This window comes from Pseudorasbora parva, chromosome 12 (genome assembly GCF_024679245.1).
Source record: "Pseudorasbora parva isolate DD20220531a chromosome 12, ASM2467924v1, whole genome shotgun sequence".
Taxonomy (NCBI): Eukaryota; Metazoa; Chordata; class Actinopteri; order Cypriniformes; family Gobionidae; genus Pseudorasbora; species Pseudorasbora parva.
Genome location: NC_090183.1, coordinates 40,333,469 through 40,358,139, shown reverse-complemented (window position 1 = coordinate 40,358,139; position 24,671 = coordinate 40,333,469). Strand labels below are relative to the sequence as shown.

Below are 24,671 nucleotides of genomic sequence, written 5' to 3'. Positions count from 1 at the left end.
TTCTGCTCAGGCTGTTCTCAGAAGCCATGCATGCCGTATTCCAGGCGAGGTGCAAATGCAGTACGGATTCTGTTGATAAAAGTGCCCTGCTAAAAGGGATTTTTGAAAGAAAAAAACATATAAATATAATATATATCCCAGTTGACATTGTGGATTGCTAGGGTTCTTTATCATGTTGAAGTCTGTGGGAGTTCTTGAGGAAAACATGACAGACATCCAGTCGGAAAATGTGACTCTGTCGTCCCTTTTAAATCGAACACGGTAAACCCAGACAGAGGCATAAAGTCTCAAATCCTAAGCCAAAACTTTTGCTTAAAAGGAGGAAGACAAACCCCCCCCCCCCCCCCCCCCATTGTGCTACTTTAGAAATGTAGAAATAATGCATCAGCTTACTTTTACTTTTAACTCCAGTTAAAATATAAATGGGAACAATAGAAAATCTTTATGACTATTTAAATGAGTGTTTCACAGAACAATTTAAATGTGCTTTAATCCTTTATTGAGAACTTTAATTTCCGTCTGTTTTCACAGAGGCTTATAGTGCATGACTTTTTATGATACCTGATTTCTTTTTAAAGCTTCTGTGATGGTTGAATTGAATGGGAACAGCCACCGGAACATTGTTCAGAATTTTCTAGTCTTTTTTCCACAAACAATAGACAGTCATACAGGTGAATAAATGATGACAGAATATTTATTTTTGGGGTGAACTGCTCCTTTAAAGGGTTACTTCAGCGATTTAGCATATGGCTATAAACCCGGGAGTATATTCGAATGACTGTGCTTCTGGAAAAAAATCCTCAGATGGAGCAAATATCGTCATTTTGCATCATCGGAGGATTTTTTTCCCAGAGGCTAAAGACTACAGCCAGTGGATGGGGCTATTTTTGAGTGTTTTAAACCGGTCCATGGGGGGTGGGATCTCACTCACAGTGCTCGGGCTGCTGCAGGCATTCATTTAAAAGTGATAGGGATGTAACAATTCAGTTGCATCTGGTTGAAAATCGATACAAATCTGTAATGATTTAAGTCGGTTGAGATGTTAAACGAATCACAATACACATTTTAAACAGCAGGCACGGTGAAATCATATACTATCATCTCGCTTTACAGGCAACACGCAAGTTGTAGCTAGCGTTACAAACTGTGCAGTTTTCAGTTTTTAATGGTAGTGTCTGTTCTCTACCTGAACTAAACGATTTTATGAAAATGAACGCAGTGGGAAAGTGATCCAGTAATCCAGTAGTGGTGGCTTTGGGAGTGGCCTTATATAGGGCACCGAAGCATTCTGGGAGTTGTTGTCTTTCATCCACTTGAGCCAAAAATACATGTTCTGTCTCATCTTTGAAGCACCAAATTCAAAAATAATTTCACATTTCTACTACATTAATGACCCAGTTTAAATACACAGCTTACTGCAAAATCACTGAAGTAACCTTTTAATTGTTAGTGGAGCTGCTAAAACATATGGATGCTTTGTTAGTACCGTCTCTTTAGCTTTTTTTTTCACAATGTGTCTGGAAAGGATAATTGACTCTGCCACAAATCAGAGGATCAAGTTCTGGCATCCTGTCACATTGACTCAGGGCTTGAATATGAATGTGCCATTGCTATTATTAGAGCTTTCTTACAACATTAGGTTGAGGCAATTTTTTGCTTGTATATTTCCCAAAAGACCCCTAATGAAATGTTTTTACATGCAATTTTCCTGTTTGGAATCAAGATCTTTTCTTTCTTTCTTTCTTTCTTTCTTTCTTTCTTTCTTTCTTTCTTTCTTTCTTTCTTTCTTTCTTAATTAAATTGATAAAACTTAAAAGGATAACTCCTTCCTTCCTTCCTTCCTTCCTTCCTTCCTTCCTTCCTTCCTTCCTTCCTTCCTTCCTTCCTTCCTTCCTTCCTTCCTTCCTTCCTTCCTTCCTTCCTTCCTTCCTTCCTTCCTTCCTTCCTTCCTTCCTTCCTTCCTTCCTTCCTTCCTTCCTTCCTTCCTTCCTTCCTTCCTTCCTTCCTTCCTTCCTTCCTTCCTTCCTTCCTTCCTTCCTTCCTTCCTTCCTTCCTTCCTTCCTTCCTTCCTTCCTTCCTTCCTTCCTTCCTTCCTTCCTTCCTTCCTTCCTTCCTTCCTTCCTTCCTTCCTTCCTTCCTTCCTTCCCCATGATCGATCATTGTTTAAATTAATCGATTAATCGTTAGCCCTAATAGTGCAATAATCATCTACAGCAGCGGCTTATAGCCGACAGCATGACGTGCTGATGCTGCTTGAATGAAAAGGGTTTTTAATCCAAATAAAGGGATAGTAGGATTGTAAAATGAGTCGATGTGATTGATCATTTAATAAAATTACTTATTTAATAATCAAATATAACGACTGATACGTGCCACCAACACCGCCTCAGTTGCCTGTTATTCAGAATGTGTTGACGTGCCATACGGCGTGAATTCACAATGATTTATTACAATTGTGTTCTCATTAAAGTGAAGTAATGTGACAGTCCCAATCAGTTATTATTAGCCCCACACTGCTGTTTTAGCTGCATGTGCTGAAGCTGAAGAGCTGTATGAACCTGTGAGATTGATCAGATATATACCAAATAAACACGTGGTGCAAATATACAAGTGAACTTTATGTGTGAGTCAGAATGCATGCGTGAGTTATGGATGCGCTCCCTGGAGCATGAAACAGCCAACTAAACCAAACAAGTTCACAGTGTTTTATTACAATATTGTTCTAATGTTGTTTAACATGACAGTCCCAATCATAGTCATTATTAGCTGTGCAGTGCTGTTTGAGCTGCGCACTGAAGCTGATCACCGTCACGCTTTACCTAACCCATTCATTCTTAACCAAATGTGCCCTATATGAGATCAATGAAATATAGACAAAAGGCTGTGAATGCACACCCACACTTAGTCATGATGAAAGTTTAACTCCAGCTGTAAAATGGTCTCAAAATTAACTCCGCCGCGCTCGCTTCATTTGTCATCCTGTGTTTAGCAGCTGACCCTGCCCGATCGATAAGTTTATCGATTAAATGCATTATCGTGGATTCATCAATTGTCGATTAATCATTAACATCCCTAGTATCTAATAACCATTACAGTGGGGGTCGAAAGTTTGGGCATTCCAGGTAATTATTTTTATTAATGTGCATAAAGAAGCCAAGAAAAGATGGACAAATCTCCAAAAGGCATCAAATGACAGATTAGACATTCTTATTTCCATCATTTAAACTTTCAAAATAATAGAAAACAAAAAAATGCTGTCTGCAAAAGTTTGAGCACCCTCTAATTGCATTATCAAATTATTGTTACTTTTACTTTATTAGAAGTTTCCTAATACATTGTACATGCCATACGTTTCCATGGACACAAAAGAGCTCCTTTCAATCTGTTTAGGAAGTTGGTTCCAAAAAAGAAGTAAATAAATAGAAAATTGACCTACCCACACAAAGAACTCATATAACAGTTTCTCCATCTTGTCAGTACCCATCTGTTCGCAGATCATCCCTCCTGCTGTTCGTTATCTTTGATTAAGCACCAAATATGACCCCACTGGAAATGCTTGTACATATTTTGGTAAATTCATGCAAGACGTGCTTGAATGCATCAAAACACAATTTGTTCTTTTTACAAAGCCATTTATTCACATTAAAATAAATAAGCTAAATGTGGTTAACATATACTTCTATTACAACCGGTACTGTAAGTGAACAGCTATTTGAATACAATTCTCAACTGCATTAGTTTGACACAGGCGGGATGAACAAAGGCAAATGGGAAGGTTTGGGAAACCTGCTTGTAAACAATAATTATTTTTACAATAATTATTTGCCATCCGGCAGGCCGGCATGAAACAGAAGTTGCGATATTCTTTACATGGGACTTGATTCTGTCCATCAGGAATTGATTGAATTATTGAATCACTGTGGTTTGCCATTACTGCGATCTCTTGTGAGTGACAGGTTGTTGCACCAGTGAACATGTCATTAGAGAAGAGATGTCGCTTTAAATGGGAGGGAAAGTTTCATTAAAGTATATACATTAGGGATGCACGATATTGGATTTTTGCCGATATCCGATATGCCGATATTTTTCAGCTCATTTTGGCCGATGCCGATATATGTTTATTTTTTCCCTTTGTTTGGAAACAACACCATTTTGGGCAAAAACTATTTTTTTTCATTCTGGTTTCAGATTTCTGAGGTATCCTTACTAAAAGGATTCTTATTGAAGATAACTAAATGTTAATAAAGTTCTTTTTATGATAAGAGTATATTAAAAGCTCTGAAAATAACAATAATAAAGTCAGTAATTTTTCACCCCAGATGCAGCTGTAACCTAAATATTGTATTTTTGGATTTAACGTTTGTGCACATGAAGTGGGGGTGGCATGACATCCATTGATGCTGTCTTTTAATTCTACAATTATTGTAGAGCTCCTTGGACTATTTTTCATCATCCATTTCATAAAATTTTATTACAGATTAATACACTGTATATAAAAGTATTTAATTTACAAGTGTCATGCTTGTGATTTATGACATCATTACTGATTTGTTTATTCAGAACAAGAAGTAACTTCAATTTATTTGTGTATTCTACTTTTCATTGTATTACTGTAACAACAGCGCACCCACTACATGTATAAATATATAGCGGTCTAGCGGGAGGGCACTAGGACCTGGAGGAGCTTCTGCTGCTGTGGAGGCTGCCACACGCGCTAGAGAGTGGGGAGACGCGATTGGGCTTGTTTTGGGCTAGTTTTGTTGTGAAAACGTGGCAAATCTGCTGCTGACGGTCACGTCCTTCTGTACGTGCATTCAGAAATTCAAGGCACCATTTAAAAACAGTCAATATAAATCACTGTACATGCAATGTATTCTTGTTTTCACTTGAAGAATGACTGCAGTGCTGACATGGTCTTATCGCTGTAGCACTCCTTGCACACGTGAGTTATTGCAGGCGCATATCAACATGTTATCATATCGGCAAGGCATATCGGCATAATGTTTTCATATCGGCCGATGCCGATTTTTATATTTTAAGCGTTTATCGGCCGATTCCGATGTCGTGCCGATAATATCGTGCATCCCTACATACTGCAAAATTCCATACAACAACAACAAAAAAAGAGAGAAGAATTACCAGTTTTGTTTTCATGGTGAATTATTTTATTTATTCATTCATTTATTTTGTACATTGTTTATTAACACTTTATTTTAGGATTGAATTCTCGCTCTTAACTTAGCTTGCTCTTAAATTAGCATATTACTAGGATATTCACTGTTTATTAGTATTTTTAAAGCACATAAAGCCTTATTCTGCATGACCATATTCTACATCCCTTAATCGTACCCAATACCTAAACTTAAACACAACAAAAACTACCTTACTAACTATTATTAAGCAGTAAATTAGGAGGTTATTATGGTCAAAGTTAGAGTTAATAGTGAATGTGTTCTCCATACAAAAGGGTTACCCATTTGTCCAGTCTAAAATACTTTCTTCAAAATATATTAAAACAATTTTCATACATATCCACCCAAGTCACTGTGTCCAAGTCTGCTTCAGTGTCGTCTCATTCAGTGACATGTGGAATTCTTACCTTGAGGCCCTCAGTCATTCAAAATATCTTCTGACTCAACATAGCATATGCACACAGCAGAGCACTGCAAGACTCCTGCCGTTAGGAAGCCTCTCCATATGGCATCTTTGAGGGTTCTCTTTTCTGTCTAATTAGCGCCTTTAATGCAAATCAGTGTTCGTCTCTCAGCGAGGACAGGTCAAACGCTTTGAAAACGCCTTCTCCTTGGAACAGCAACTATTGGTTTGTGTGTAAGTTTACAAGGGTTCAGTGTTTTCTCAGAAAGGATATGTGAAGTTTAATGAGCTTATTATTATGCATGTTTTTTTCTAGTTCATCTGCATATGACTATTTGCTGATATGACACGAGGTTAATTCAAGGCATCTGTGGAAGGAAGATGGATATATAAGGGTTGGAGATGGCAAAGATTAGACTGCAACAAAAGACTACAACAAAAGAGTTAGAATATTTGTTAAACACAGTAAAGTACAAGATAACAAAACAATACATTCATAATGAGAACTGATTCAATTTAAGGATCCAGCGGAGCAAAACTTTAACACACTAGGTTCCAAGAACAATAGAACATCCAGATTTGTCTGCAATTTTACAAGAGGGAACCCCATACTTTATAAAATTTGGCTTTAAAAAATTTATCTTTTGAAACCATCTTCCCATAAACTATTATAATAAATATCACATTTTGCCTTGCTTTTAAGGGATAGTTGAAAATTCTGTCACTCACCCTCAAGTTGTTCCAAACCTGTATGAGTTTCTTTCTTCTGTTGAACAAAGATGATATTTTAAAGAATGTTGCCAACTAGACATTTGACGGTAAGCCATTGACTAAATAGTAAATCATAGTAAAAAAAAAAAAAAAATACAATGGAAGTCAAAGGATAGTGTAAACTGTGGTTACCAACATTCTTTAAAATATCCTATTACGCATTCAACAGAAGAAAGAAACTCATACAGGTTTGGAACAACATAAGGGTGAGTAAATGAAGATTTTTTGGTGAATTATAGGCTCAACTAATTCTTGTTCTGGGTTTCAAAATGTAAGTCGTGGACTGGATATGGGTCTCAGTTTATGTTCTCTAAAAGTCTTACAGTCTAGTTCTAATATACAGTATATTAGAACTAGACTGTAAGACTTTTAGAGAACATAAGCTGAGACCTAATTACCTCCGGCACAGGCGGACACGGTATCTCGACCATTACAGACAATTCCACATGCAGCTCTGAATGGTTACTTAGCCACTATACAAAGTAAGTCATTGATTGAATGCTGCAATAAATTCAGTATCTTCTATTTTTCAGGTCCTTTGGACCAGCAGTACTTGGCCCTAGTCTTAGGGGGTCTGATATTGATCTCAATTGACTGTGCTGAGAAAATGATAAGGATTAATCAAGTCACTTGACTTTATCGTAGGTTATCCATAAACACGTATTTAGAACATTGTTCTATTCGAAGAAACCATAAAAAATGTTTTTAGGTCATCTAAAATGTTTTTTGGTTGTAATATCTAAATGAACTGGTTTTATTCAAGTCAAACATATGATTTGGTATATATCTGAATAGATCTGACTGCCCTCATTTTTAACGGTCAAATCAGTTTGAAATAGCTCCTTACAGTAACAAATGCCTATTTTTACAGAATCTATCTGAGCCAAACATAGCATTGTTTCCCTGAACCAGTGCCATGCGTTTGGACAGGACTACCTGTAATAAGCAGTTTCGATGGGAGTTTTTCCAATGTGTTGTTCTTTTGCAACTAGTAATAATGACACCCTTTTTTTCCCCCCACAGGAACTGTGTGTATCTCACAGTCGGTGAAAATCCCCCGTGAGCCAAAACCAGGAGAGTTTGATAAGATAATTCAGAGACTGGGAGAAAATCCGAATGCAAGAGTTGTTATTATATTTGCAAATGAGGATGATATAAGGTGAGTAGAATCTGTTATTTTTAAATTGGCAACTATCTTGAAGGATTACACTATTTTTCTTTTTCCAGTTATAATTTATATAGTATAAATTATTTATTATAGCTACAATGAAGCAGTTAAACTCATTTTTACTATTAATTTCTGTTTGCAGAGTTAAAAAGTTAATAAAACAAACTAAATGTGTCTTGATTTCTAATGTAACGTTTGAAAGGATTTTGCAAGGAGGTGATGAACTCATTTCCCTGACCTCTATTATAGCACGTTTAATTTAGCCTCATGGGAATGTCTAAAACGCCCCAGCATTGAGCACCTGGAGTACCTAATCAGAACTATTAGAACCCAGCTGTTCTCATGAAGTTGACAAAAAGCCTTCACTTAAATGTGCTATTAGACATCCATTGAATAATAATTGTTTTAATTTGAAGGAATAATTATGGTCAAACTTTTTCAATTTGTTGCTTGCTTGAGCATTCAGGATGACTGTTTAATCATGCTTCACTAATTATTGTTTGTCAGCCATTGTCCTTGAGATCATAATGGCTTGTTTATCCATGTTCACATCGATGCACCTGTAATTCAGAAAGTATGTTTTTCCCAATAAAAGGAAAAAATTAGATGCCTCATGATGAAATCAAAATGGACTCTTTGTAATTTTATACATGTTGTTGATTTTATTTTGCATGATATTCCAAAAATATATTTTGTTAGATTGTAATAACTTTTTTCCAAGTTTCCTTTGCAGCTGGTGTCACCTTTGCCATGCGGATTGTTGATTAATATTTACCCATAGCCAAATGGCTGTTTATGAATTCTTTTAGGCATCTGTTGTACAGGGGTTGGACAATGAAACTGAAATACTGGCCAACATATAGTGTCTGAGGTTTCATTGGGTGTCCAATCTTTGTTTATTGTGCAGAGTGTGCAGGTTGAATTAGCAGAGCAATAGCTGTACACAAAATATTGCAATCCACACAACATAACTGAAGACATATTAGAGTTCAAAATATGACGAATTGTTGGTGCGTATATCCCTGGCTCATCTGTGACCAGGACCGGAAGTCTTTGTGGAGTAATCGAGAGCTATGGTATCCAAAGTAATGTTGGCATACCACCATGTAGGATGAACCACATCCAACAGGAGTAACTGTCGATGCAAGAGGAAGCTGTCTAAAAGGGATTTCCAGGTATTAACCTGGATTGTATCTCAAAAAAAGCACAGCTGACCAACTCACTGCAGAATCAAATACACACATTGATTCTGTCCTGAGTCAATGGTCATGGTCAGGTTTCTGTAACCTAACCTAATTGCCAAATGTCAGTTTCAGTGGTGCCAACTATGCAAATCTTGGGCTGTGAACAATGTGTAACACGTATTGTTCTCTGAGTCCGCTGTCTTTTCCACATTTGGGGGAGGAACCATTTGGAGAAGCCCCAGAGAGGCTTAACACCGGCTTTCGTGCCTAGAGGTGAAGCACTGGGTCGATCAGTGATGGTTTGGGCTGCAATATCATGGTATTCCTTGATGGGCTGCCAAGGACTACCAAACCATTCTGGAGGACCATGTGAAACCTAATGGTTTAAAAGTACCCTAAAGTAGGCGCTGGGTATCAGCATGATAATGCATCAATACACACAACATGTGCATATCTGTCATTCCCAAGACAAATTGATGCTGTATTGGCTGCAAAAGGAGGCCCCATACTAATAAGTTATTGTGGTTTAAAACCGGGTTTCAGTTTCATTGTCCGCCCCCTGTAGTTAATGCTTCATTTTGCAAGTAAAATGTGTTTGGAATGGGAATCTCATGTTTAATGTAGGTAAATTGCAACGAGGGCGTAGCTGCCAAAGATGTGGGAGAATTTTAATACAGTTATTAAAATGTTGATAAGTTACTAGCAAATAAGCCGAGAAAATGTATCCCACGGCTTATGGAAAGACTCTGTATGTGAAGACGCAGTGTCTGTTTAAAAGACAGAAATTTATTTTGTGTGCGCCGCCTGAAACATACTTTATTGAGCCATTATTATCTTGGGGAAATGCTTTTGCTGTCAGTTGTGCATGACTAATTTTGACATCAATTGCTACTGTCCCTGACGGAGAATGCTTAGAAATTTCAGCGCTGAGCAGTGTCAATACTGACCTTTCAATAACACATTGATTTGCAGTTACTGTAAATGGAGAATCACCAAAGCACCGCAGAGTGTAGACAATAATTGCAAACAAGTAATTAGAGCTGATGTGACTCAAAGCCTGCATGGGAGCAAAGCCTATATTCAACTTTTTATGGAAACTGCCACTCATCTTTTAACAGGCGGCTACTGCAGGCAGCAAAAAAAGCCAATCAGACGGGTCACTTCCTGTGGGTGGGGTCAGATAGCTGGGGCTCGAAGATATCGCCAGTGCTTCACCAGGAGGAAATGGCCGAGGGAGCTGTCACCATCCTACCCAAACGACAGTCCATCAGAGGCAAGTGACAGATTAAATCCTCTACTTGTCAGTGGTTGCTCTCATCCATTAGAGAGCAGTTCTAAACCAGAGCGTGTGTTTAATGTCTTATGACAACACATTAGCTACTGGTGATGCATTTAATAATCATAACAAGTTATGATGCATGCATAGTGTTAAATAAATAGTTCACTCAAATGCAAACATTCCTCCAAATATAACTTTATTTCTTCAATGGAACACAAAAAAGAACACTTCTTTGAAGTATCCTCATCAAGCACTTTTTCATACAAAAAAGGTCCGTCAAGCTCTAAAAGAGCACCATAGAAGTGGTCAATTGACTTGTGTGCTTTTATTCCAAGTCTTCCAAAGCCATTGAATGGTTTGTGTGGTCGCAAATGACTGAAAAGCCTCCATTAAATATGGTCCTCAAACTAAAATCTGTTATATGTCTAAATATGAATTTATCATAAATGTATAATGGCATGAATTCATAATTGAATCAATAAAGAATGTGTGAAGATTCTCTCCATTTGCATTCTACAGAAAAATATCAACTTGCTTGGAATGACTTGAGGATGATTAAATGATAACCGATTTGTCATTTTTGGTTGAACTTTTCATAGCAAAACAGCACATTCTCAGTGAGACAAAAATGATGTTACATGCAAATGTTCTGTCAAATCATGTTGCTCTCTGAAGTTCATTGGCTGAGAGGTTTTACTCAGACAGAGCGCATTATAGTGACACAGATCTCATCGATCTACCCTCAGGCTTTGATCGCTACTTCACCAGCCGTACGCTTGAGAACAACCGGAGGAATATCTGGTTTGCGGAGTTCTGGGAGAACAATTTCAACTGCAAGCTGAGCCGCCATGCCTTGAAGAAGGGATCTGGCATTAAGAAATGCACAAGTAAGTATCTCTCCCTCTCCCTCTGGCAACACTCCATTTCAGAGCGCTCCATAAAAGAGAGAAAGTGAGAAGAGGGAGAAGCCAAATCTATCGTAAAAGACTTGGCCTGCTGTTCTCAGATCGCCTGAAATGGGCCTTTGTTTACACCAGTCTGATTAGTCATACCACAGCAAAGCTGTTCTACGTCTGATGTTTTCTGATGCACAGCAGCAGCAGCGTGCCTACACTAAGCACACAGAACCAATGCAAATCCAGCCAATTGGATAAGAGATGATGATCTTTAATTGATTCGTGCCTTCTCTCGGGGGAAGAGCCACCCGTCGATTGCAAGTTCAGTGCCGGTCAGAGCCCGTCCGTTTGGCTATGAAGAAAGGTTGACTCCTAGCAACACATTTCAGGCTTCATCCAATCAGTGCAGGTTGCATTCTTACGAGGAGAGGTTTCCGCCAGCAGACCTTTTCAAGGGTGGCTACGGTAGCGCGTCTAATTCTCAGTATGTAGCCTACCAAGCATTACAGCGCTTACTGCACTGCACCAGTAAGCAGGGCAGGATATTAACCTCTTGGTTCAGTATCGGTGCGGTGACCTCCTACAGACGGCGGAAGCCAAATTATATTCACTGTGGCAAAGGGGCTCACTGTAACATCGCAGCGCGCTAAATGTCACTGTGCATAATCCTTGTCAGTGGGCTTACTTGTAATGGCTGGCCTTTAGCGTGCTGCAAGAAGTATCTGGCCTGAAACAAAATCCATCGCTCCGCCACAACATAATAAATCACTTTTTCTTTATGCTAATTGCTGCGCCCACAAGAAAATTCATCATTGTTACCTTACATTCTTGAATAGCCATTGGTGATTAAACGCCGTGCTTCTATTCACTTGATTAAAAAATATGGTAGGGTGTTTTCTGTGTGCGTGAATGAGATGCAAAACATGCCACTCAGCACAGCTTTTTCTTTCTTTTATGTAGTTTTGAGTTTTTAATATACTCCGTGCATGCTTTTGCTACAACCAGGGGTTCACATCTCAAACGGTGTATTGCACATACTGTCTGCTGACATCAGGCTCCATGTAAAGAACAATTCGGCATTTGCCATGCACATTGTAGCAGGTTTATAATGCCACGTGGGAAATGAAAATGGTGTTTGTGCAGCTTTATTAGTTCAAGAAAACGACTTAGTGTTAAAATACAATGCAGCCTTAACTGGGTCGCATCCTCTTACAGCTTTGTCTCAAAGGGAGGATGTAATATTTGTCTGAAAGCACTGATTCAGAACCCGAGGTCACTACAACTGTGGCTTGCTAAACCTTTATCTCTGGCTGTGGAGTCTCTATGTAGCATAGCTACAGTCTCCAGGGTCTGGGCATTTTCAGTGCTGTAATAACTGCTGATGGAGATTTACAGTCAAGATCTGCATATATTTTCCATTAAGGTTTCGCTTGAATGATTCTTACAGTAGCATGTTGCACATGCTGTCCATTCAGGACCTGTGCTTTCTGAGAAAATTCTGGGTTTGTTTTGCACATTGTCATTAGCACAGTGAGGAGTTGTTTTTTTAGTCATCTAGACAGACTACAGTGTAGCCTCAAATATAGCCTCAGAGGGACAATGCTAATGCATGAGTCAACAGGCACCCACAGATTTGCCCAAATTCCAGCTGACATTTTCGATAATGACTAATGTGATGGAGGATCTGTGAAACATATTTGGGGGATGAATCAAAGCTGATTCTATGACATCACTGCCAGCACCGTGAGCTGGGTTTTACATACATTATGCAAGGTGTTATATGCAGCATTTATTATTTATTTATTTGATGTTTAAACTGTTGTCAGATGAAATACCTATCAAACGGCATTTAGCTTATAGAACCAATAATAAACTAAAAAATTATATATACATAAAATAACCAATAATAAACCAAAACATTTTATATATATATAATTTTTATATATATATACACACACACACACACACACACACGCATGCATATATTTAAGAAAAGACATATTTATATATAAAATATATAAATTCATTGTATTAAATTAATAATTTATATATATATATATATATATATATATATATATATATATATATATATATATATATATATATATATATATATATATTAATATACTCAAAATAATATTGAACCGTTCGGTACGGCATTCACGGTTCAATACACGGTGAATTGCGTTTTTTTTCTTCGGTTTTGCATTTAATTAATTATTTCCATTTCACTCTGTTTGAAATATTTCTCTCAGTTTATTTCGGCTCTTTTTGAGTGTGCCTGTGAGTCTACGCGCTGATATGAGCAAATATCCAATCATATGTACTAAAGTTAGGGGGTGAAAAAAAAAGACCTTAATTTTAGCCTACGTTTAGTCATTCAATTTCATATTTAAATGCTGCTGTACATCTTTGAGCTGCCATTGTAAATCTTTATATATATATTTATTTTATATTATACAATACACTGAGAATGTGTACAAGGGTTTTTTTAAGTAAAGTTTTAAGTTTAAGTAAGGGATTTCAAGCACTCTGGCCCAACCGATCTGTGCTCTGGCCCAACCGATCTGTGCTCTAGCCCAACCGAACCGCACTCTAGCCCAACTGAACAGTGCTCTAGCCCAACTGAACCGCGCTCTAGCCCAACTGAACCGCGCTCTAGCCCAACCCAACTGCGCTCTGGCCCAACCCAACTGCGCTCTAGCCCAACCGAACAGCGCTCTGGCCCAACCGAACCACACTCTAGCCCAACCTAACCGTGCTCTAGCCCAACTGAACAGCGCTCTGCCCCAACCCATCTGCACTCTAGCTCAAACGAACCGCGCTCTAGCCCAACCGAACAGTGCTCTGGCCCAACCGAACCGCACTCTAGCCCAAACAACCGAACAGCGCTCTGGCCCAACCAAACAGCGCTCTGGCCCAAATGAACAGCGCTCTAGCCCAACCGAACCGTGCTCTAGCCCGACTGAACAGCGCTCTGGCGCAACCTAACTGCGCTCTTGCCCAACCGAACAGTGCTCTGGCCCAACGGAACCACGCTCTAGCCCAACCGAACCGCACTCTGGCCCAACCGAACCGCACTCTAGCCCAAACAAACAGCGCTCTGGCCCAACCGAACTGCGCTCTGGCCCAACCGAGCCCACCTCATCCAAGTCACAGCCGGTGAAAAGAATCGGAATAGGACTTGGGCAGAAATCAAGTTCATGGATGGGATTATTAACATTACTGTACTGTGAAGCAGAGCAGGACCGTGGAGGGATTGTTTAGATGAATGCAACATGACTCACGAGCACCGAGACTTTTATTATGCCAAAGTCGTCGGTGCCATTTCTGCTTGTTCGACCATGAGTATGAGGAAATGCAGCTCTTTTTATCATATTAGATACATTTAAGTGTGTTTAAAATGATGTTATGACGTTACTCTGTGCATTCGCTCTGCAGCACTGAGGAAACCGAGGGTAACAAAGATATGACTCAATTGACAGACGACTCCCTCAGACATCCCAGTTTCTTGGTAAAAATAGCAATTCTCACGATTTTCGAACAGTTGGAATCATTTGGGATATTGTAAGTACTCAAGTGAACAAAATATATAACACTGGCCTTGTTTTTGGATATTTTACTGAAAACTTGGATTTTACAGTGCACTTGGGAGAAAAAAAATGGCGCATCTCTAACTATAATATTTGAAGAAGGGATCTGGCAAAAAATAAGTTTTATATTTTGTAAGTTAAGTATTTAATCCTGCATATTATGTTTATTACTAATGGGTTTTGGCTATTTTTTTTTTTTTTGGTAAGCGTTCCATGTGTACTGATGGTTACAAGCACAGATGCAGCTTAACTTTAACCAAGCTGAGTGCCAACAAACCTGGCTCACTCACTGATCATTTCAAGTCATTTCAAGTTTGCTTTTATTCGGACGTGCCCGAAAATAATGTTGACCAAATGATGGAGTTGTTTACTCTGTAATTAGTCTGTCCTGTTCCATCAGTTTGACCAGTTGATGTGGATTCGTGCACTGACGGTGTAATCAACCAATCACAGCAATGTTTGCCAGTATTTTGCCGTTCCCTCCTTGCATTCGCGTCACGCTCTAAGAGCTCAGTGAGAACACATCAAGCTCAAGGGAGGTCCCCTGCTGAAACTTAATCCGCTGATGTCACTGTTGGAGAGTCCTACTTTAGAAAAACGAGTGATATAGAAGTCATTTGATGTCATATTTCTCATTTAAGAAAGGTCAACGGTTGCAGCAAAACACAAATAGCACAGATTTTTCACCTTGAGGTCCTTGAGCCTGATTTTTGCCCTTTATTGGCATGCTGTCAGCTTGATCAATGGTCCTAATTCATGAAACACGTGCAGTACAATTGTGTGTAAATCATTTGAAAAAACTGTTGCTACATAAATAGTTTGGTTCATGTGAAGAGCTAAGAACATACACTCTCAGAAAAAAAGGTACAGTTCTGTCACTGGGGCAGTACCCTAAGGTACAAAAGTGAAAAGGTACATCTTTGTACCTTACGAACCCCTAAATGGTACATATTCGTACCTTAAAAGGTACATAGTAGAACCTTAAAGGTACATATTAGTACCTTTTCGGTTTTGTACCTTAGGGTAACGCCCCAGTGACAGAAATGTACCTTTTTTTCTGACAGTGTAGTTGGTGTTTCACTTTTAATAATATTTATTACTTTTTATTATTTAAGCAATTAAATATTGAAGGATCAATCAATCAACTTTATTTATATAGCGCTTTTACAATCACGATTGTGTCAAAGCAGCTTCACAGTGTCAAACAGGATAATATTGCGACAAGATTAGATTTGGCTGTACAGTCGTACTGGAGAAAACAGTGATGTTATCAGCTTGAAGGATCAAAAGAGATTTAAGGGAATAAATAAGAATGGTAACAGAAGTTCTAGTTCTAATTGTAGTTTAGTAAGTAAATCAGTTTAATTTTTAATTTTGTTATAAAAGGCACAGACATTCACTCTTATTCGTATGCCTAATATATCAAAGATGCTAACTTTTCTTGTCTCGTCACATTCATTTATACATGTGGTATAGATTTGATATCAAGATCTGACCCCAAAATCAAATAGCCGTATTGGTTTATTGATTTAAAAGCTTGAAATGGCATTTTTAGTGGTTAGTAAGATGTTTTAAAATACTTATATTAAGCAATGACAAATTAGATTTAATCAAAACTAACAGTAAAGACATTCACTATAATTTTTTTTTTTTTTTTTTTTTTTTTTTTTTTTTTTACAAGTTATTTGTCAAATAATCCTAAAAATAAATATGTTTTTCACAAAAAAATGTATGCTGTTTTCAACATTGATAATATGAAATGTTTAGTAAATTTGCATATTAGAATGATTTCTGAAGGGTCATGTGACACTGATCAATGAGCAATGGATTGCTTCTTTCAAAGTCAGTAAAACAATCTTACCAACCAAACTTTTGCATGGTGGTTGTGCATTAGATTTAGTACAAAAACACGAATGCATCGTGTTGAATTTAATTTAGACGATACATCAGATAGCAAGTTAATGAGTGCAGAAATGTATAGCATTGTTGCTTTATCACAGAGAAGCAATGCTTAAATATAAAGACGGTGTTGACCCGGACTCTTATCGAAGATCCAACAGCCAGAGATAGAAGAGTGCGCTACATCAATGCTGCGATTTTCCAGCCCTCACAAAAGCCCTCTGGTTACTGTCGGATTAAAAGGCTGGATATCTCAGCGTTCAGCTCTCTCTGCCTCTCCTCCTCTCTACCTCCTTCCCATTCTCTATCTCTCGCTCTCTGTCTTTCTCTGTTTGTAGCACTCTGCTCTTCTTTTATCAGTGTTGAACATACAGGAAATTCTCCATGCAGGGAGCAGCTTGTGATTATGGATTGCACATGTTGAGATGGATCTCTGTGATATCAGAAGATGGGAGGACAAAGTTGAGCTTGTTGACATCTGTTTGCTGTGGTTACATGATTTCACTGCTCTCTTGAGTAGGGGAGATGTGCAGCCTGTCTTTTGAGTCCATTTTGTAGCTTATTCTCAGGGTTCTTGTTGGGCCGTGGCCCTAAAAATAGCCAAATAATAGTGGATTGATAGGATTGGAAAGTAAATAGGCATGGCAACATTTAAAAGACCAATACATTTTTAAAGAGCATTTTTATTTATTTTTTTACAATTTAAAGCAGAACCGGTTGAGAATACTAATCTAGTTTACGTGATACTAAGTGGCTTAATCAAATTGCATAGCACCAGTCTTTGTCTTGCCAATTTCTTTGTGTGTGATATGCATCAGATGGTCAGTAAAATATCTACATGCACATTGTCTGATATTGAGTAGCATCAGACTGGCTGATGAATATATATTAGCCTGGGTATTGATTGTACACAAAATGCCTCATTCAACTAGTTTTAAAAGGAATACATGTTGGAAGGAAATATATTATTCCATTGCTGCTGGCAAAAAGGTTTAATTTGCCAAATTGAAATGACCAGAAAAGGCAGTGGCAGTGCAAGCCAGTATATCGATTAAAACTAATTGATGTTCCAATCTCAATCAATTGTTACAGAATATGGTGTAGTGGTCCAAATATTGCCCACAAAATGGGCCTCAGAAAGTAACAGTTTTAATACAAATAAACAGTTTTAATATAAATAAATGTATGCAAATTGGCGACTCTGTTACCAACAGCTTCAGATTTAATTCAACATGTTTAGAACAAAACCGTATGCGTATGTACAGAGTTACACACTTATCAGATGCAGTCATCCAGGAGTTATAAAATGAAATAAAGTGTTCGTGACTAATTAAAAAGGCATTTAAAAAAATAAGCTATCAAATTGAAAGATTAATAATGTATGCATTGCTTTTAGACTTTTTCCCATGACATTCTATCAGAAGTATATTTTTAACCAAAGCAAAGATTTCTTGGCTCATGATAATTCCACTTGGGCTTGTTCTAAATTGCAGAAATTGCGTTCTCAGTAAAAATAAAATAAAATAAATATTTGAAATAAACATCAATGTCTAACACACGCTTAGCTTGATTAAAACTGAGTTGTTAGTTTGAGAGTGGAATGGACCATTGGTCTGCAGAAACCTCTTTTGTCAGCTGTCTGGATCAGTCTGATCATTGGTATTCATGGCTGTAAGTATGATGCCGCTGTACAGATCTGCGCTATTGTGCAGCCCTGTGCCACTTAAGCAGTGTTTAACAAAATGGTAAACAAGTTCTTTCACTGATTCGCTGCACTGCACTTAATGAAACAATACTTGTCTTAATCAGTATCTTTGTTTTATTTTCAGCTAAAATACCTAAACATTCTTAAAAACTATAAATTAAGCTAATTATGGTTCTGTATGTCTGGATTACAGTATGTATATGGAAATGAGATGCAGACGAGGCATAAAAAGCTGCTGTAAGTTTACATGCACAATCCAAGACTATATGAGAATGGTTTTAATGAATCTAAAAACGTGTGTGCGCAAAATGTGCCTGTCCTGTAGAGGAGGCACAAAAACTCAGCACAGCCTAACCCAAGTGAATCTCCTGAGGATATCTAGTGAAGAATATGCCCATTCAAAGCGAGGGGATACGTACTCGCTTTGAGTCAAATGGATTTGAATGCAGCTTCCAAAAAACAAACAGTAATATTTTTACATTTTATAATGAAGCTTTTAAAGCACACGATCTGACCGGTGTGATTAGAATGTTCAGTGTGTCACATCATCAACTGCTAAATTCAAATCTGCGTTCATGCTTTGGCTGATGCTGAGCCAGAGAGAGAGAGACGCAGTAATGATCTCAAATAGCCTCTAATTTGACAATGTGTGTTACTGATATAAAATGCACTTTTCAACTCCGAGATAATGTGCAGTTTGCCTTGCTTTGTCAGTGCGTATATGCTTTTAAATTAGTTTGTTTCTATAAGCTACAAAATATGAGGAAGATTGAATCTATGCTTATAGTCCTAATATTCTGGAATAGCAACAGTAAATGCATTAATAATATATGTTCTCGCTTCCATAATTCAAAAGAATAATTGGATATGATGCCATTGCATTGATTTGTACAGTGAAAGCTAGAGTAAAGTTTTATTCTCATAGTAATTATATTTATTTGGGAGTTTTTTTCATCTTCCTTGCAACTATACTCAATAGGGATTGTAAGGCAAATTGGTGTTTATTGTGAAAAGCGATACATAAATGAATAATTTTGGATCAAATTGAAAATTTGCTATACATTAATACTGAGTAGAAAAAATATATATAATTGAAATGCATTTGTAATTAAATTCTCATTATTTAGTTATTATATTTAATACAAAGAATTTAGAAAATATGTCATTATGCTATTTCAGTCATGACAACTCTCAGGCTAGTTAAACATTTTTGTAAAATGTTTTGTTAATGTACATGGGATTTACATGGGTTTGGTCGTGGCGGACTAGATCTGCTACGCTTCTGAGAGAAGGCGTGACTTGCTAAAATAAAATGATTGGAAACATGCTGCCGCTTCTAGAGAGAGAGAGACGCCTCCATAGCAGATCTAGGCAGGTGGTGCTGAGGAGGCGGAGGGTCAGAATAAGAATTTGCATAGCATGCAGTGTGTGTTTGTTTAAATGTGTTGTGGTTATAAAGGGAAGTAGTAATGGATACGTGAAATCGATTGGCTGTGGAAATTAGAATGTAACAACCAATCAGAACACATCTAGAGTTTCATGACTGAAATAATAATTTGTATTAAAAAGCCAAAGTAAATTATTAAAATATTTATCCAAATATTGATTGTCTGGAGTGTGAGAACAACCAGCCTATAATGGTAAAAATTATATTTTTCGCTTTTATTATTTTTTTATAATTCCCATGAATCGAAATCAGTCTCTTCATACAAGCTGATTCAGATTGCCGCTTCTGGCTATTTAAATTCAGTCAAATTTAGCAATGTTGGGCCTGGGATGAATATATATATGCACTTAAAAAATGTTTGTGTTACTCATTTTGTTTTCTGACCCGATATTACGGATGATCTTTTGGCCACTCTGCTCGAGCACATGCAGTAACTGAATATTATGTTAATGTGTCTTGTGTAGCCTGCTGTATGTGTGCGCAAATCGAGAACAGATGGGTAATGTCATCACACATGATCACACACACATACACATCAAAATAACATTCAGTTAGACTACTTGACGTGTGGCTGCGCAGTGTAGCGAAAGGATAATAAAAATATTGGGACCCACTTTATATTAGGTGGCCTTAACTACTATGTACTAACATTGTAATTAATCATTTGAAACAATGCATTTATTGTGTACATACATGTTTTTACATTGTACTTACATTTTAAGATACCTGCATGTAATTAGGTCTGTAATTAATTTCTGTAGTTACATTTGTAATTACACAGTTGGCACTTCTCTTACACCTAACCCTACCCTTAAACTGACCCACACCACCACACCTGTCCCTAACTCTACCCTTAAACTGACCCACACCACCACACCTGTCCCTAACTCTACCCTTAAACTGACCCACACCACACCACCTGTCCCTAACTCTACCCTTAAACTGACCCACACCACACCACCACACCTGTCCCTAACTCTACCCTTAAACTGACCCACATCACTACACCTGTCCCTAACTCTACCCTTAAACTGACCCACACCACCACACCTGTCCCTAACCCTACCCTTAAACTGACCCACACCACCACACTTGTCCCTAACTCTACCCTTAAACTGACCCACACCACCACACCTGTCCCTAACTCTACCCTTAAACTGACCCACACCACACCACCACACCTGTCCCTAACTCTACCCTTAAACTGACCCACATCACTACACCTGTCCCTAACTCTACCCTTAAACTGACCCACACCACCACACCTGTCCCTAACTCTACCCTTAAACTGACCCACACTACCACACCTGTCCCTAACTCTACCCTTAAACTGACCCACACCACCACACCTGTCCCTAACCCTACCCTTAAACTGACCCATCCCACCACACCTGTCCCTAACTCTACCCTTAAACTGACCCACACCACCACACCTGTCCCTAACCCTACCCTTAAACTGACCCACACCACCACACCTGTCCCTAACTCTACCCTTAAACTGACCCACACCACCACACCTGTCCCTAACTCTACCCTTAAACTGACCCATCCCACCACACCTGTCCCTAACCCTACCCTTAAACTGACCCACACCACCACACCTGTCCCTAACCCTACCCTTAAACTGACCCACACCACCACACCTGTCCCTAACTCTACCCTTAAACTGACCCACACCACCACACCTGTCCCTAACTCTACCCTTAAACTGACCCACACCACCACACCTGTCCCTAACTCTACCCTTAAACTGACCCACACCACCACACCTGTCCCTAACTCTACCCTTAAACTGACCCACACCACCACACCTGTCCCTAACTCTACCCTTAAACTGACCCACACCACCACACCTGTCCCTAACTCTACCCTTAAACTGACCCACACCACCACACCTGTCCCTAACTCTACCCTTAAACTGACCCACACCACCACACCTGTCCCTAACCCTACCCTTAAACTGACCCACACCACCACACCTGTCCCTAACTCTACCCTTAAACTGACCCACACCACCACACCTGTCCCTAACTCTACCCTTAAACTGACCCACATCACCACACCTGTCCCTAACTCTACCCTTAAACTGACCCACACCACCACACCTGTTCCTAACTCTACCTTTATCCCACCTTAATATCAGCAAAAGTGCTTTGCAATACAATTTAATGTAAGTACATAGTACTTAAGGCCACCTAATATAAAGTGGGGCCAAATATTGTCTTGTATTAATATACGAAAATGAAAAGCCACTCTCAGATGGGAACTACTCTCATAGAGCCGACCTGCTCGCAAAACGACACATCACTACTGCAGCCTTCCGCTGGTGGTGTTTTATTTACTGTTGGTTACTAGGTTACCAGTACCATGTTGTCTGCTCTAACAACTCGATGGAAACCAAGCGGCAACCTCCCCCAGTTTCTGTTGAAGCCAATATGGAAGTAACTTGAACTGCAATTCCTCCAGGCATCCAGAAGGCTCCTGCACAGGCTCCAGAAGGGAGCTGAATCTCATTGAGCCCTATGTTAAAATAGCCAACTTTACAGCAGAAAAAACATGTTTATGTCCCGCCTTTTTGCCCATTTTCTGTTATCCGGGCATGACGCGTTGCAAAGATGGCAACGGCCTGCTCGTCTCTACTTTACGCTTCAAAACTGCACTGCAGAATCCTTTGGGGGACGACATGGACACTACGTCCATATTTTTTTTTACAGTCTATGATGGAAACGTACCTAATTTGCATTCATTGCATTGAACGTACCTAATTTGCCACAAATGCATCCTGAAGTGAATGCACATTTAAACAAAGTCCATTTCCAGTCCAGGATGGCCAGTCATACATTTGGGAATCTTTTCACCTTTATTGCACAACAGTACTTAACACAGATGCAATAGCATGTCATAAAGCAAGATAAAACCAAAAGTTATAACTGTAATTAAACCAAACTATTCCTATATCTCCTTTAAGCATTTATATTTTCTGACTCTGTAGGCATCTTACAACAGTCCCCACACAATTGGTTTATAGATTTTTAGGACAGAACATGCTAATCGATGACTTGAAGATTCATTAACTACATAAATTAATCAATTAAGCATTCAGAAACATCCTTTCCATTCTACATGCTGTCACTTCTTGAGTCTCTCCATCACTGTCCGACTCAAGCATGTAAGGCTGAAATATTATGCTCATATTTTTTCTTATACAACAAATGTGTCTTAATATACTGAAAAAGAAGTTTAGCTGTTTTTTATATTTGGGGTTCGTTGCAAGGTCAATTACATGGAAATGCTTGAAAAACCCTGGATTGAGTAAAGTATTGTTGAGGTTTTAGCGAATTTAGTGCATTAGCTTATTTTTAAGAAATAAATATATTGTTCCCAGCATATGGCTATTTCTAAAACAATGATGAGAGACAAGACACTCGTGTTTGTTTTCAAAAAGTCTTGAAGGCTGTCCCCCAGGGGCGATTCATGGGATTTGGATTGCCAAGCTTTAATAGAGAATTTTGAGGGTTTTTTTGTTTCCCAACAAAACCTCCCTCAGGCTTGTGCTGCTCAGAGAGGAGTGGCGGAGGAGACGTCATGTGTCTTAAATGCTTTGCATGGGAGCATTGATCAAAAGGCAGGACCCATCTTTCATCAAGAACAGATGTCTGATAAATGCAGAGGTGATGCAGATTCCATCTATCATCCTTATCCCACCTAAATGTTGCGCACGGATTATAGAGGTGGCTTGTAAACAAAAGCATGTTGGTTACGAAGAGCAAATACATGAGTCATTCAAATTGTGCCCTTGGGTAGTAAGTGAAACGGTTGGCATAAAAGCTAAAGAATGACTTACAATCTAAAACAAACATTAAAACAGACTGTTAAAGAAAAGTTTTTCCTACATGCATTTAAATGTACAATTAAGATTTATATTGTCTGGACCTAAGACAAAAAAGCCTGAAGCCACTCAACTAATATTACCTGAATTATTTTTGAAAGGGCAGAAATAATTAAACTTTTTCTTTGATTGCTGTAGGGATTTTTGAGGTCCGAGATCCAAAACTAATGTATGCAACATCTAAAACAGTCATTTTGTCCTTTGAATCAATTATAGCGGCTATCTCCATGCAGACTATTTTAATTCATTCGTCAGAAGTTAATGGATTGCTTTTATACAGTAAGTGCATTCAGAGACTGGCACTCCTTGAGTAGTGTGCACAAACCGGCTGTTTCTATAGACCGATCACGTTGTCTCCGAATCAAAAGCACTTTGTATCAAGAATCATTTTTTTCTCCTTTTTTTTTACCGTTGTTGAGGTTAAGGCTACAGCAGAGTTTCCACAAAACCCTTTGAGAAGAAAATCACTCGTCCGAAACCACAAACAAGAGATTTAAGTGAGACAAAAGGCTCTGGAGGTTTTTCTGGCAAATGGGGAGAGTCAGAATCATTATTCCCAGTGAGAGCATGAGCCCTCAGAGCAGGACATCTAGTGTCTTTAAAGCCCCTGAGCAGCCAGAGGTACTGAAGGTTATGAGCATGCTTCTCTGTCATGGCCCGACAAACTCTGAGACTCCTCCCTTAATTGCAAAGGATTCCTCAAACAGCGGCCGGCATCGTGAACGTGGATGTGTTTAGAATCTACAATTGTTAGTTAGGATGGAGTTTGTGCTTGTAACTGCGTCGGATCTAGGATTCTGTGTGTACAGGAAAGGTGTTTATGTTGTGTTTAATTTTTTCAATCAATCATTTTTAAGCAAGCAGAATAATTTGATTCAATTGATTGAATCGATATGTAGCAATATTCTGTGAGAAAATGCCCCAATACGATGATGAAATTGGTGTTTTATAAATGTTTCATTATTTAAGCAGAATAATTGGATTGAATTGAATCAGACATATCACAATTCTTTGAAAAAAATTAAGTTTTAATCATTTTTAACTATTCATTTTTATTTGTATTTACTTAAAATAATTTATTTATTTGATCCTATATTAATTATTTCTCATTGGGATCAGGCATTAACAATGCAGTGAATTTAATTTAATTAACCAGTCATATTATTAGGTGAAACATGCCCCATATGAAAAATAATTGTATTAATATAAAAAAATATATTTTCTAATTGTCATATTTTAGTAATT

At 38.3% G+C, this 24,671-nt stretch overlaps 1 protein-coding gene across 5 annotated transcripts in view; it reads left to right on the top strand.

Annotated features, from left to right (window-relative positions):
- Positions 1-24,671, top strand: part of grm4 (glutamate receptor, metabotropic 4) — a 266,396-nt gene that overhangs the window by 193,562 nt on the left and 48,163 nt on the right. For all 5 annotated transcript variants that reach the window (XM_067460285.1, XM_067460283.1, XM_067460286.1 and 2 more), the window contains 3 exons: positions 7,390-7,525; positions 9,837-9,991; positions 10,744-10,884. In XM_067460285.1, coding sequence (XP_067316386.1) covers positions 7,390-7,525; positions 9,837-9,991; positions 10,744-10,884 — 432 coding nt within the window. The remainder of the gene's footprint in view (positions 1-7,389; positions 7,526-9,836; positions 9,992-10,743; positions 10,885-24,671) is intronic.